Source organism: Macaca nemestrina, chromosome 8, assembly GCF_043159975.1.
Source record: "Macaca nemestrina isolate mMacNem1 chromosome 8, mMacNem.hap1, whole genome shotgun sequence".
Taxonomy (NCBI): Eukaryota; Metazoa; Chordata; class Mammalia; order Primates; family Cercopithecidae; genus Macaca; species Macaca nemestrina.
The window spans coordinates 48,424,376-48,440,138 of record NC_092132.1 but is presented as its reverse complement, the minus strand read 5'-3'; the positions used below and the strand labels follow the sequence as shown (position 1 = coordinate 48,440,138).

Below are 15,763 nucleotides of genomic sequence, written 5' to 3'. Positions count from 1 at the left end.
TTTCTGTTCGACTGTGGTGTATTCTTCCCCTATTCCCAAGGCCCTCTTCCCAAGGTAGTCAGGGCTAATGCCTACCTCACAAATAACAAACCCTACCTTTCAAAGAACTAGAGTTCCCATTCTGCCTTTCTAGTTGTTTTGTTTCGGCTGCTATTGCTGTTTTCAGAGTAGTTTTTTACTCTTTACTGCATTTGGAAGAGATGGTAGTGAAAAGGAAGTTGGGGTAAAAGAATTGGTCAGTACCTTGAGTGCCTCAGGACTCACAACACAAGGAGCAGATGGGCAGGTGCCCACTTCTCTGTTGATTCTAGGCCATGTTTTTGCTCAAAGGAATCCGGATCTGGCAACAGAGGCAGTGAAGGGACTGTGATTTTCCTAGAATTTATCCGGTGATATTTTTCATGAAACTGCAGTTTACAGCATTTCTGGGTAGTCTGGTTTTGTTTTGTTTGTCTAAATCAGATCCAAGTTTATTATAACATGCCTGACCCTGACATAAGGGAGATTTTCGGTAGCCTTGTGCGTTGGTATATTTTTCTGGGTTATCTTTTGTGAGGCAACATTAAGGAATGCTAGCCACATTCCATTTTGAGTGAAACCTCCTGTACTGCTATTTTCTAAGTGTATGCAGAAGCTCTTATATTTGGAAAATTCAAGTTCATTCACATTGCTACTGAATTAGCAATAGCTTTTTATTATTACCTAGTTTTAAATCACTAGATATTAAAATTACTACTACTATTTCATTGTTGCCCCAGTTTCTTTTTTTCTGATTAAAAAATATATACTGAAATAAGCTCTGATAATCCAAAGAATATGTAATCATTCTTCTATAGCACTATACCAAAGACCTTATCCTATGGAATATTGTTTAGTTTCCTATCATTCAAAAACCATCTTTCCAATTTTTTAACTACTAGTTTAAGTAACATTAAGTAGATTACAGAATGGAGAAAACATAAAGAAGTATGATTGTAAACAATCTCAGTTATTCTGAAAGAAATCTGAAGGATAAAATAATAGCTTCCTTAACTTAGTTGCTCCTATGTATTATCTGAGAAAAAGTTTATTGAAGCACATTTTGACACTTTTAATCCACTGGAACGTCATTAGGAAAATGTTCTGAGAGTCATGAGAATGTTGACTAATTGGGCTGTTTGTCCCACATGGGATTACACCACTTCTTTCTGAATCAGAAGTTCCTGCTATTGCAACATGAATTTTTCTTTATTCTTTATTTTTCCCCCTTAGAAACAATCCATTTGGGTTCATTACATAGCCATTTGTTAGTTTGGGGGATTGTGCTTGTTTGTAACTACAATGAAGTCATACTAGACTGGGTCTGTATGTAAGTCAATGGGAGATCCCGCAGCTGCTCAGTGAATCATTCAGTGCAAAGGGTCACCCTAATATTTTAACCCCAAAGTCCTGCTTTCCCAAAGTAATGGGCAATTTTTATTTTAATCATCAAGAAGATTGGTTCAACTTTGGTTTACTTAGCACATGTTGTGCATACACATCAATCTGTAAAACTTTTTAAAAAATTCTATTGAAGTATAATATTCTCAGAGAAAGTGCATGAATCCTAAGTGTATATGGTGAACTTTCACAAACTGAGTACACCTGTGTAACTGCTACCCAGATCAGAAAGCACAACATGACCAGCACCCCAAAAGGTTTCCCATACCCCATTTTTGTCACTAACCCTCCTCACCAAGGGTAATCACTCTCCTGTTTTGTGTGTTTTTATACTTTATATAAATGGAATTATACATCATGTGTTACTTGGCTTCTTTCATTCTTCATTATGTTTATGAGACTCATATAAATTTTTTCATGAGTTGTGTTTGTTCATTTTCCATTTCTACCTTATTGCTATGGAGTGTCCCGTTGATAAATACAACACAATGTATTCAGTGTTCATTCTATTGTCAGCAGACATTTGATGAGTTTTCTTTTTCTTTTTTTTTTTAGGAGGGTTAGGCCTATTATGAATACTCTGTTATGAACATTCCAGTACATCTTTTTTGGTTAAAGTATACACACACACACACACACAAGTCCTGTTGAATATGTAATGAGGAGTAGAATTACTGGGTCATAGTTTTGTGTATGTTCAGATTTAATAGATAAGCCAGGTTTGCCAGCGTGGTTGAATGTACTTACACTAGCAACGTACAAGAATTCCAGTTGCTCTACCGCCTCACAAATATTTGGCATATTTTGTCTTTTTCATTTTAGCCATTCTGGTCGATATGTATGGAATGTAGTTTAATTGATATTTCCCTGATGATAATGAAACTGAGTATCTTTTTATATGATTATTAGTAATTTGCATATCTTTCTGTGTGAACTGTCTGTTCATATGTATATATATGCTGAATATTTTCTGTTTTTCTGTGGGTTACCTTTTCACTCTCTTAATGCAGTCTTTTGATGACTAGAGATTCCTAATTTTAAAAAAACACTCTCACATATTAAAGATCTTAGTAAATATTTATAAAATTGTTAACCAATGTGTGAGGATCTCAGTAGTGACATGTTTAACTCAAACTATAATTTATTATTTTTTCTTTTATGGTTTATACTTTTTGTATCCAGTTTAAGATATCTTTGCCTACTCTAAATTGGCAAAGTTATTCTATGCCTTCCTCTAAAATCTCTTTAGATATGTAATTCATCTGACTCCATATTTGTATGTTTTATAATGATCAAGATACGTTGTTTTTCAAACCAATATTCTATATACCCCAGCATCACTATACTTGGTTTTTAACTTGTTTGAAATGTGTCCACAAAATTTAGTTTCAGTGAATTTTTTTAATATTGTCTTAGAATTACTAATACTTCCTGACAAAAATTTCAAACCTGTGATGATTTAAAATGTGTAATATAATTTCTAGATTTATTTCATACTAATGTCAGTTGAAATTTCCCTTAAAAGTTCTCCTGTTCAATTGGATCTAGTTTTGAAATCCAGCTATTTATTTATTCAACATCAATCTATAATGCATAAAACAATTTTTTAAAAATATTGTTCTCATTTTCTCATTTAAATCAATTCAATACATGTTTATTATGTTTCTTCTAGAATTTAGGACAGTTAAGAATGTGGTTGAAGTTTCGAGCTTCATTTTTGTGTCATTTAGGTTTTAAGCCATATAATAAATTTATCAAATATCTGTCAGTAATAAGCCAATTTCTTTAGTAGTCAAATTATATTAATAAATAAAGGTACAAAGTGAGGATTTTTATTACTATTAGGATAGCCTTAGACCCCTTATATAATTCTTCCTTACCAAGTTTTCCACTAATAATGACACATATCTTTAAAGACATAAAAATAGAAAAGAAAATATAAAAGTTCCGTTTTTATATTTTGAATACCTATAAATGTTTGCTCTTTGATGTCATTTTTGCTTAGTTTTATTTTTTGTCTTTTTATTATTTGTTCTAGGTTGTACTGGTCAGTGGACATCTGGACAGCTGGGATGTTGGGCAGGGTGCCATGGATGATGGCGGTGGAGCCTTTATATCATGGGAAGCACTCTCACTTATTAAAGATCTTGGTAAATATTTAGAAAATTGTTAACTAACGTGTGAGAATCTCAGTAGTGACATATTTAACTCAAAACACAAAATGCTTAACAGATTAGTTACCATGGTATGTTCAAAGATCCTCTTGAGGTCAGTTGATTCCCAGAAAAGAAACAACTTATCCTCTTAAAGAAATTTTTATTCATGTGTACTCCAGACATCTAAAGTGTCAAATGTTGTTATCCGCCACTGGGGAAAATGAACAAGCAAATAAAACTGAAGCAAACATAACCACACCAGCTAAAAATATGCAAGGAAAATATGACGAAATGCAAAGAAAAAACAGCAGCACCTCCTACTTCCTTGCCCTTATTCATCTTAACACATTATCAGACTATTAGGACAATGGATAAAGGCCAGGCATTTTTCCATCATAGAAATAAAAGAGGAACCTAGGATAGAAAGAATGATTTCCATTGCCACAATAAGGAATCCAGGCAGATAATTCTTTGTTGCAAGGTCTGTCCCATGCATGACAGGATGTTTTGCAGCATCTCTGACCTCTTCCCACTAGAAGCCAGTAGCACCCTCCCCTAACCTCAAGTTATGATAACCAAAAATGACTCCAGACATTGCCAGATGTCCCCTGGGGGGCCAGGGGAAGCAGTTGCCCCAGTTTGAGAACCACTAATATAAACTAATAAAATTATCTAGGTAACCTGAATACAGGGTCATTTTGTTAAAGAAAACAAACTAATTGGAAATCTTACACTGTATATACACTATGACAGAAAAGATTTTGACCACCTACTTTGTTTTTTATAAAGCATTTTGTAAAACCTGGGCATGTAGGTTTAAAGCATCTCCTTTGTTCTTAAGGCTCTTAGAATGGAGTGGGTAACCTTCACACATACATATACACATAGTTATCAATATAGACGTAATTTCAATATCTAATTTTAGAATTGGGGAAGGTTTGAGAGAGAAGTTATCCAGCAAATAAACCTGAAAATCACACATTCCTTCAGAGAAGCTCTGGGAGATGCTGTGTTAATTCTCTCCTCCTCTTCTCTTAAAAATATTCCCTTGGCTATCTCTTCTTTCTGTTTCTCATATCAGTCCAGAAAGAAGTGAGTTCTAGAGGAAAGCAGGAGAAAGTCAAACATTTTTCCTCTTCAAAAAGCACCAATAATGATTTTGGACATTAATTTTATTTCAGTATGTTCGACCAGCTTGATTGGAAGCACAGTGGTGGAGTAAAAAGAAAAACTTTCTTTAGACCCATTTGAATTGGACTTTAGGTCACTTTGTGCTACAAACTACATTTTAGGCCTTAAGCAAGTCATTTGAATGCTCTGGATTCATTTTCCTCATTTCTATTTAACTGTAAGCTTCAGAGTATTTCATTTGCACTAGATTGGAATAAAAATTGTATCTTCTTTAAGCTTTGAATCTTACTTCTTTGGTATTCAGCATGGGACCCTAAAGCACTGTTAATTGAATTGAATTCAATTGCATGGACAAGTGTCAAATACCGTGCAAAAGTGAATTGAGCATCTTTTACTGGTTCTCAAAGTACATTGACTTCAGTTGCTTTTGATAGCTAGTGACCAGTCTCTTTAATTCAGGACTTAAATCTCCAAAAGATTTCTGAAAGTCTATATAAAGATGTGAATAGACCTCTAAAATAAAGAGTAATATTTCTTTTGAGTAGGCGTTATGAGGCACCATAGTATATTGTTAAAAACATAGGATTCTGGAGCCAGACTGCCAGGGTTTAAATCTCAGCTCTACAATTTCTTAGGTGTGTGGCCTTAGGCAAGTTACTTTACCTCTCTGTGCCTCAATTTTCTCATCTGTGTAATGGGATAATAATAGTTCCTATCTCATACAGTTGCTTTGAAAATTAAATAAGCTATTCACAGAATATACTTAGAACGTGGGCTGGGCCAACCCAAGTTATCAATAAATGTTAACTTTTATAACTTAATAAGCATGATTCTGACAGTACCATTTTTTTAATGTAAGAGAAGATTATAATTTAGTTTACCTCCCTCCCGATTAGTGATTACTTTGCCTCCTAACTTTGTATATTTGCTATATTAATGTAACTTTAGGGCCAGTTCCTATGTATCCCTAAAATATCCTTTCCCTTTTCTACTTAAGTCACCATCCCTTGTACGATAGAAACCTACTGACCTCTCCACTTTTTTTCATTTCATACTAAATTTTTAGAAGTCTTAAATTTCTCCTGGTCACTTCTATATCCTGCTTATGTTTAATGCCCAGTATCTACCTCTGCACCTCACTTTCTGTGATTGCGCCCATTGAGTCTTACTCTTTAATTTTGAAATTGTGGATTTCTATTTGTAGGTTGCCTACGTATTTTAATATGAAGAGCTAGGTTCAGCATGTGATGTATGAATTCTGGATGAAAATTGCTGATATACTTGAACTAGAAATACAGCTTTGGGCTTGAGGCCAAGAAATAAGTTCATAATTATATTACTTAATTACATGGAATCCAATCTGTTTAATTGGTAAAATGTGAAAGCTCTGTGGCAATCTCTTTTTCCAAGAAAAATGAGACTCCTTTTGGATGTTATTCCTTGGATGATGTGTCATGCAGCATGTCAGAGTCCCTCAGTGGAGCTTGTTAATTTGAAGAGTTGGTCCAGTGGGGATCTCTGATATTTGGAAATATTTTTCTAAGATTCATCCTTCTGGTATCTTCTTCTTTGTCTTCCCCTCTCATCACTCTTATAGATTCACTTTTTCACTCAAGCCTTCAGCTTAAATTATATTCAATTAATCTAACAGAAGAGTTATTTGTGCTTTGTAAATATAATCAGCCATTCCCGAGTAACCGTCTACAGAAGGCTATTTGCTGTGAAGTGTTGTTGAGTACTTTTCTGTGTTTGTGGTTTACTGGACTTGAAACTGTTTATTTGAAATGTTATTTCCTGGAATGTTCTGGTGTCAGTGCCCAAAGCCTATGGCCAATGATGCTCCAAAATCCACATTTGGCACTTAGAAAATAAACTACCATCCATCCCAAATTCTTCCAACTGTATCATTTGCTGTGAAGTTAGAATTTTGAGTTTTCAGGTCTAAAGAAATGAAAGATATGAGAATTAACAGTATTACCTGGTTGTTGGAATGTGGGACATATAAGAAACATTTTTCCAGAAAAAATGTAAATGTTGAGCCTCCTGACCATGATTACTATAGAGCTTGAAAGTCTATGTTTTAGAAAAATATTTTATTGGTATGTTTCTTCATTCATTCACTCAACAAATACTTGTGCATTGACTGCTTGTTCATGTATCAGATGCCTTGCACCCAAGAGGAAAGAGAAATGGCCCTTTCAGTCCTTGAAGCAGGAGAGACATTTAATTCAAAAATTGCAGTGAAATTGTGGTTAAGTTCTCTGAATGTAGGATGTACGAATTACTTTGGACACTTGGTAAAGAGACGGACCAACATGGCTTGACTGGGTCAGAGCAACTTCACTAAGATGTTATTTGAACTTTCTTTTATAAAGATAAATAGAAATTCCTGAGGCGAACGGTGCAGAATGAAGTATTCCCAGCAGAGTACAGAGCTTCTAGTTCTGCCCGTCATTAAAAATGAGAAGAAAATTGTTGACAGTAGCAGTCTTGGGATTATGAGGGGAGGCAGGGGTTGTGGAATTACAGGAGAGATTCACTTTTTACCTGATATATTTATATAATGTTAGATTTTTGTGTAATAAGTGTGTGTTACTTCAATAATCAAGCAAAAGCCATCAAATACTCCCCTACCCCCAGTTCCAAAAAAGAAATGAAAAAGAAAAGAGTTTTGGTATTGTCATTATCATAAACACCCTGTTAACAGAAACAACAGGGCAGAGGTAAGGATTTGGAAGAGTTGTCCAGGAGTCACCAAGCCTCTCTGGCCCAGAATACAACCATGAAGACAGCCAAAGGCTTGCCAGGGCTTTGATTCAAGTTCCACTGTAGCTAGAGCTTTATGCAGCCATTTCCAATGCAGTGGGTTCTCTTTTAGAAGTGGGGACCCATCTGGGAAGAAGGTTTTCTTCCCTAAGGCTCTGGTCAAGTCTTTCTTGGAAAAGCCCCAGGAAATGCAATTCAGAGTAACAGAGAAGAAAATGAACAGCCTCCAGTGAAATGGAAGCCTAAAGGGTAGAACTAGAGATGGCTGGAGTCCTGAAACGAATCTGGGACTAGCCCAGACCTACAAAAGATAACTCCTTTGGAAAGGACCTCCCCACTGGGTTTAGCCATACTGCTGGGTATAATAAAAGTGTTGAGATCTAGCACTGACTGAAGATTACTATTGTAAGCATTGTGCTAAGCACTCCACTAAATACATATTCTCCTTTATTCCTGAAAATAAACCCAAGCAGTAGGTAAATTGTGTTATATTCATTTTACAGAAGAGGACACCAAAGCAGAGAAAAGCTAAGTACCTTGCCCAAGGTCAGCAGCTGTTACGTGAAAAATTTAAATCTAGGCAGCCTGATGCCATGCCCAATACTCTTAACTACTTTATAATATTGTTTTAATGGAACAACTTTCCCAGTCTGTTTCTAGGAACACTTATCCTCAGGATAACAAGAGATATAAAGAAAGGGGGGGACAGTGTCCTATGGTCAAATAAGTTTGGGAAATCCCTCTTGGTAATTTCTGTATTAGTAAATAACATTTGTTGGAAGAGTATTCCGTGGGTATAGTGTACTTTGGAACACAGTACCCTGCGGTATTTTTTGAGGTGGCAGAACTGAGTAAGAATACAAGAATCCTTACACGGATGTGCTTCTGGAAGTGAGTACAAATACCCTTGGATTTGTTTTCATTCTAGATTTTCTAGGCTACATTGGGAGCTTGAGATTACCAGAATATTGACAAACTAGAACCATATAATGATTCCTTAATTGGCATGATAGAGCCTATTCTTGTGTTTCTCCCTGAAGAACACTTGTATCCACCCAAGTGCAAACTCTAGCTGACAACTAACTTTTTATCTGAGTCTATTTTATTCAAAATGAATGTAGTATTATTGGAAACATTTGAAATATGCTAAGGACTCTTTCTATCAGGTTTTTCTATGGCCCCAGATGAACCTGAATTTGGTAAGTTTTTTTATTTTCTAAAAGGAATTTTTATTTTAAAACATTCCATGAACTCTCCCTATTGCCATGTTGGATAGTCTTTCTGCACAATTATTTGGGAACAAAGGAAGGGAGACTAATGGCCCCTGGAAAGATATCCTGTTAAAATCACTGGTCCTCAATATGTTTGGCAAAAAATACATCTGCTTGTGAAACTGTCCAGGAAATTAACTTGTTCTAAATCTTAAATATTTTCCCCAACATTAAATTTTATTTTTATTAATTTAAATGTTAATGTGTAGATGCTGCTTGCTTCTTTGGTTCTGAATTTTGGTCTTGATGTTTTATAATTGTACTTATTGAGGAAAATACCTAAAACAGTAGAAGAATTAGAAACTTGAAGAAATTGTGAAGAAGGATTAAAGTGGCAGATAGGAGGCAGGACTAGCTTGCAGCTCCCATTCTAACAGAGAGAGCAGTGTGTGGAGAGTCACATAGTGAACTTTTGCTCCAAGAACTACCTCAGGAACATACCAGGAAAGCCAGGAGAATCCTCACACCCTTTGAAGGAACTGGATCACTGCTGCAGGCTCCCTGAGATGCCAAAAAAACTGAGTCTGTTTGCTTTCTCAAAGGAGAGGTTCATGGTCTGGGGCAAGTTCTCAGCCCTAGTCACCTGCTGCATGGAAATAGATTTGGTGCTGTTATGGGGGCACTATGGGAGTGAGACCGGCCTTCAGGATTGCAGGCTGCATGGGAGCAGGGTAAGGCCTGTGACTGCCAGCTTTCCTCCACCTCCCTGGCAACTTGTATGACTCAGCAGAGAGGGCCATAATCCCCCTGGGAATATAACTCCATTGGACTGGGATCCACACCCTCACAGCCCACAGCAGCAGCAGCAAACCCTGCCCAAGCAGAGGCTGAACTCAGACATGCCTACCTCTGCCCCCACCTGGTAGTCTTTCTCTACCTGCCCTGGTAGCCAAAGACAAAGGTCATAATCTTTTGGGAGCTCTATGGCCCTGCCCATTACCTGAGAAACCACTTAACCAAGTGTCCCTAGGGCAACTAGGAACACAGCTGATGCACTCTTGTCAGTGCCACCTCCTGGCTGGAGGCCAACCAACACTCTAAACAAAAACCCAACCAAGGATCCTCACACAGACCACTTCACTCCCCTGCTAATTCTATCAGAGCAGGTGCTTGGCATCCATGGCTGCAAGACCTGAAGACAGATCACATCACAGGACTCTTTGCAGACACTCCCCAGTATCAGCATGAAGCCCAGCAGCTCCTCTGGGTGGCTAGACCCAGAAGAGCAAAAGCAATCACTACATTTCAGCTCTCAGGAAGCCCCATTCCTAGGGGAAGAGGGAGAACATCACATCAAGGGAGCACCCTGTGGGACAAAAGAATCTGATTAGCAGCCCTGACTCCCAGACCTTCCCTCTGACATAGTCTACCCAAATGAGACGGAACCAGAAAAACATCTGGGTAATATGAGAAAACAAGATTCTTTTACACCCCCAAAAGATGATACCAGTTCACCAGCAATGGATCCAAACCAAGATGAAATCTCCAAATTGCTAGAAATAGAATTCAGAAGGTTGATTATTAAGTTAATCAAGGAGGCACCAGGGAAAGGTGAAGTCCAACTAAAAGAAATAAAAAATATGATATGGGATATGAAACAAAAAATCTTCAGTGAAATAAACAGCATAAATATAAAACAATCACAACTTCTGGAAGGCAAGAAATGCAAACTGCACTGGAAAGTCTCAGCAATGGAATGGAACAAGCAGAAGAGAGAACTTCAGAGTTCAAAGACAAAGATTTCAAATTAACCCAATCTGTCAAAGACAAAAAAAGAAGAATGAAAAAATTGAACAAAGCCTCCAAGAAATTTGGGACTATGTTAAACATCCAAACCTAAAAACAAGTGGTGTTCTCAAGGAAGAAGAGAAATCTAAATGTCTAAAAAACATATTTGATAGAATAATAAAGGAAAATTTCCCTGGCCTTCCTAGAGATCTAGACATCCAGATACAAGAAACTCAAAGAACTCCTGGGAAATTCATTGCCAAAAGATCATCACCTAGGCACATAGTCATCAGGTTAACTAAAGTCAAGATAAAGGAAAGAATCTTAAGAGCTCTGGGGCAAAAGCATCAGGTAACCTATAAAGGAAAAACCCATCAGATTAACAGCAGATTTCTCAGCAGAAACCCTACAAGCTAGATGGGATTGGAATCCTATTTTTAGCCTCTTTAAATAAAACAATTATCAGCCAAGAATTTTGTATCCAGCAAAACTAAGCTTCATAAATGAAGGAAAGATACAGTCTTTTCCAGACAAACAAATGCTGAGAGAATTCACCACTACTGAGCCAGTACTACAAAAACTGCTAAAAGGAGCTCTAAGTCTTGAAAAAAATCCTTGAACTATACCAAAATAGAATATCCTTAAAGCATAAATCTCACAGAACCCACATAACAATAACACAATTTTAAAAAAGGTAATCAGGCAACAAATAGCATGATGAATAAAATAGTACCTCACATGTCAATACTAACATTGATTGTAAATGGCTTAAATGCTCCACTTAAAAGATACAGAATGACAGAATGGATAAGAATGCAACCAAGTTTCTGATGTCTTCAGGAGACTACCCTCACGCATAAGGACTCACATAAACTTAAGACAAAGGAGTAGAAAAAGATACTCCATACAAATGGATACCAAAAGTGAGCAGGCATAGCTATTCTTATATCAGAAAAAACAAACTTTAAAGCAATAGCAGTTTTAAAAGATGAAGAGCGACATTATATAATAATAAAAGGACTAGTCCAACAGGAAAATATCACAATTCTAAATATATATGCACCTAACACTGGAGATCCCAAATTTATAAAACAATTACTATTAGACCTAAATAGTGAGATAGACAGCAACACAATGATATGGGGGACTTTAATACACCACCGATAGCACTAAACAGATCATCAAGATAGAAAGTCAACAAAATAAAACTGGACCTAAATGATACCCTACAAGTGAACTTAACAGATATTTACATGACATTCTACCCAACAACTGCAGAATATACATTCTATTCATCAGCACATGGAACATTCTCCGAGACAGACCATATGATAGGCCACAAAACAAGTCTCAGTAAATTTAAGAAAATCAAAATTATATCAAGTATTCTCTCAGACCACAGTGGAATAAAATTGATAATCAACTCCAACAGGAACCCTTAAACCCATGCAAATACATGGAAATTAATTAACCTGTTCTTGAATGATCATTGGGTCAACAATGAAATCAAGATGGAAATTTAAAAATTTTTTGAACTGAATAATAATAGTGACACAGCCTATCAAAACCTCTGGGATACAGCAAAAGGGGTGCTAAGAGGAAAGGTCATAGCATTAAATGCCTAAACCAAAAATCTGAAAGAGAACCAATAGACAACCTAAGGTCATGCCTCATGGAACTGGAGAAACAAGAACAATCGAAACCTAAACGCAGCAGAAGAAAAGAAATGACGAAGATCAGAGCAGAATTAAATGAAATTAAAAAAGAAAAAAATAAATGAAACAAAAGCTGGTTCTTTGAAAAGATAAATAAAACAGATAGACCATTAATGAGATTAACCAAGAAAAGAAAAGAGAATATCCAAATAAGCTCAATTAGAAATGAAATGGGAGATATTACAACTGGTACCACAGAAATACAAAAGATTATTCAAGGATACTGTGAACACCTTTACATACATAAACTAGAAAACCTAGAGGAGATGGATAATATATAGATGGAAGTATACAACCCTCCTAAGATTAAACCAAGAAGATATAGAATCTCTGAACAGACCAGTAACAGGCAGTGAGATTGAAATGGTAATAAAAAAAAATTCCAAACAAAAAAAAGTCCAAGACCAGACAGATTCATGGCTGAATTCTATCAGACATTCAAAAAAGAATTGGTACCAATTCTACTATCAAAGGATAAAGAAATAGAGAATCATCCCTAAATCATTCTATGAAGCCAGTATCACCCTAATACCAAAACCGAGGGAGGACATAACAAAAAGAGAGAGAGAGAGAGAGAGAAAACTACAGACCAATATCCCTGATGAATATAGATGCTAAAATCCTCAACAAAATACTGGCAAACTGAATCCAACAGCATATCAAAAAGATACTTCACCATGATCAGGTGGGTTTCATACTATGGATGAAGGGATGATTTAAGAGATGTAAGTCAATAAATATGATACATCACATAAACAGAATTAAAAACAAAAATCACATGATCATCTCAATAGATGCAGAAGAAGCATTTGACAAAATCCAGCATCTTTGATTAAAACCCTCAGCAAAATTGGCATAGAAGGGACATACCTTAAGGTAATAATAGCCATCTACAACAAACCAATAGCCAACATTATACTGAATAGGGAAAGTTGAAAGCATTCCCCCTGAGAACTGGAACAAGACAAGGATTCCCATTTTCACCACTTCTATTCAACATAGAATTGGAAGTCCTAGCCAGAGTCATCAGACAAGAAAAAGATATCAAGGGCATCCCAATCAGTAAAGAGGAAATTAAACTGTCACTGTTGTCACTGTTTGCTGATGATATGATTTTATACATAGAAAATCCTAAAGACTCATCCAAAAAGCTTCTAGAACTGTTAAATGAATTCAGCAAAGGTTCAGGATACGAAATTAATGTACACAAATCAGTAGATCTTCTATATACCAACAGCAACCAAGCTGAGAATCAAATTAAGAACTCAACCCCTTTCACAATAGCTGCCAAAAAAAAAAAAAAGGAAAAGAAAAAAACTTAGGATTATACCTAACCAAGGATGTAAAAGACCTCTACAAGTAAAACTAAAAAGCACGGCTGAAAGAAATCATAGACGACACCAGCAAATGGAGACACATCCCATGCTCATGGATAGGTAGCATCAATATTGTGAAAATGACCATACTGCCAAAAACAATCTATAAATTCATTGCAATTCCTATCAAAATATCACCATCATTCTTCACAGAAGTAGAAAAAAAAATCCTAAAATTCATATCAAACTAAAAAAGAGCCCACATAGCCAAAGCAAGACCAAGCAAAAAGAACAAATCTGGAAGCATCACATTACCCTACTTCAAACTACACTATAAGGCCTTAGACACCAAAACAGCATAGTACTGGTATAAAAATAGGCATATAGACCAATGGAACAGAAGAGATAACCCAGAAATAAACCCAAATACTTACAAACTGATCTTTGACAAAGCAAACAAAAACATAAAGTGGAGAAAAGACGCCCATTCAATAAGTGGTAATTTCAATAAATGGTGCTGGGATAATTGGCAAGTCACATATAGAATGAAACTGGATCCTCATCTCTTACCTTACATAAAAATTAACTCAAGATGGAACAAAAACTTTAAGAGCTGAAACCACACAGATTCTAGAAGATAAAATTGGAAAAAGTCTTCTAGACATTGGCTTAGGCAAAGACTTCATGACCAAGAACCCAAAAGCAAATGCAACAAAAACAAAGATAAACAGATGAGACTTAATTAAACTAAAAAGCTTCTGCACAACAAAAGAAATCATCAGCAGAGTTAACAGACAACCCACAGAGTGGGAGAAAATCTTTACAATCTATACATCTGACAAAGGACTAATATCCAGACTCTAAGAACTCAAATAAATCAGCAAGAAAATTACAAACAGTCCCATCAAAAAGGGGGCTAAGGAAATGAATAGACAATTTTCAAAAGAAGATATACAGATGGCCAACAAGCGTATGGAAAAATGCTCAACATCACTAATAACGAGGGAAATGCAAATAAAAAGCACAATATGGTACCACCTCATGCCTGCAAGAATGGCTATACTAAAAAAAAAAAAAAAAAAAAAAAAAAGATGTTGGCAGGGATGCAGTAAAATGGAACACTTTTACACTGTTGGTGGGAATGTAAACTAATACAAGCACTGCAGAAAACAGTGTGGAGAATCTTTAAAGAACTAAAAGCAGATCTACCATTTAATCCAGCAATCTCACTACTAGGTATCTACCCAGAGGAAAAGAAGTCATTATATGAAAAAGATACTTGCACACTCATGTTTATAGCAGCATGATTTGCAATTGCAAAACTGTGGAACCAGTCCAAATGCCTGTCAATCAATGATGGATAAAGAAAGTGTGATTTACATATATATATATATTTTTATATATATATATATATATAAAATGGAATATTACTTAGCCACAAAAAGGAACAAATAATGGCATTCAAAGCAACCTGGATGTAATTGCAGACCATCATTCTAAATGAATTAACTCAGGAATGGAAAACCAAACATCGTATGTTCTCATCCACATGTGGGAGCTAAGCTATGAGGACGCAAATGCATAAAAATGATACATTGGACTTTGGGGACTCAAGGGAAAGGATGGGGGTGGCAAAGAATAAAAGACTGCACATTGGATACAGTGTATATATTTCTCGGTTGATGGGTGCACCAGAATCTCAGAAATCACCACTAAAGAACTTATTCATGTAACCAAACACCAACTGTTCCCCAAAAACCTATTGAAATAAAAAAAAATTTTTTTAACAATTTGTTCCTTTCCTTTTTTTAATTATGTGTAAAACTAGGTTTATGGCCATGGGGCATCTGTGACTCCTCCTCATTTTCTTTAGAGGATGATCTTCTCATTTTTTATTCAGATATGTTATTTCCTCTAGAGGCAACTTATGTTAGTGTCTGGCTTTTTCGTAAGACCCATGGCAGATACATATTTTTTTTTCTGCTGGGAATTGCTGAGAGCTTTTCCTGAGGTTTGAACACATTTACAAGCTTCACTAACACACTCAACAACCTTATGTCTCATTCAGCTTACACAGACATTTCTACTAGCATGTGTAAAAAGACAAATTGTGTGTAAATTGATTTGCAAAATACATCTGTGAGATAAAGATTTGTTTACAATGAGTCACTTAGAATGTGGTCTACCTTTTAGTCTGGATTTGGTATGAGAGGTTCCATAGTCATTGTAGAGCCTTAGCCTGCATGAATATTGCTGTTGTT

General features: G+C 35.9%; 2 protein-coding genes across 4 annotated transcripts in view; one reads left to right on the top strand and one right to left on the bottom strand.

Annotated features, from left to right (window-relative positions):
• Positions 1 to 15,763, bottom strand: part of LOC105476102 (TSPY like 5) — a 321,338-nt gene that overhangs the window by 8,653 nt on the left and 296,922 nt on the right. The window lies entirely within an intron of this gene.
• Positions 1 to 15,763, top strand: part of LOC105476099 (carboxypeptidase Q) — a 494,234-nt gene that overhangs the window by 313,065 nt on the left and 165,406 nt on the right. For all 3 annotated transcript variants that reach the window (XM_011731752.3, XM_071067973.1, XM_011731754.3), the window contains exon 5: positions 3,458 to 3,569. In XM_011731752.3, the coding sequence (XP_011730054.2) occupies positions 3,458 to 3,569 (112 nt within the window). The remainder of the gene's footprint in view (positions 1 to 3,457; positions 3,570 to 15,763) is intronic.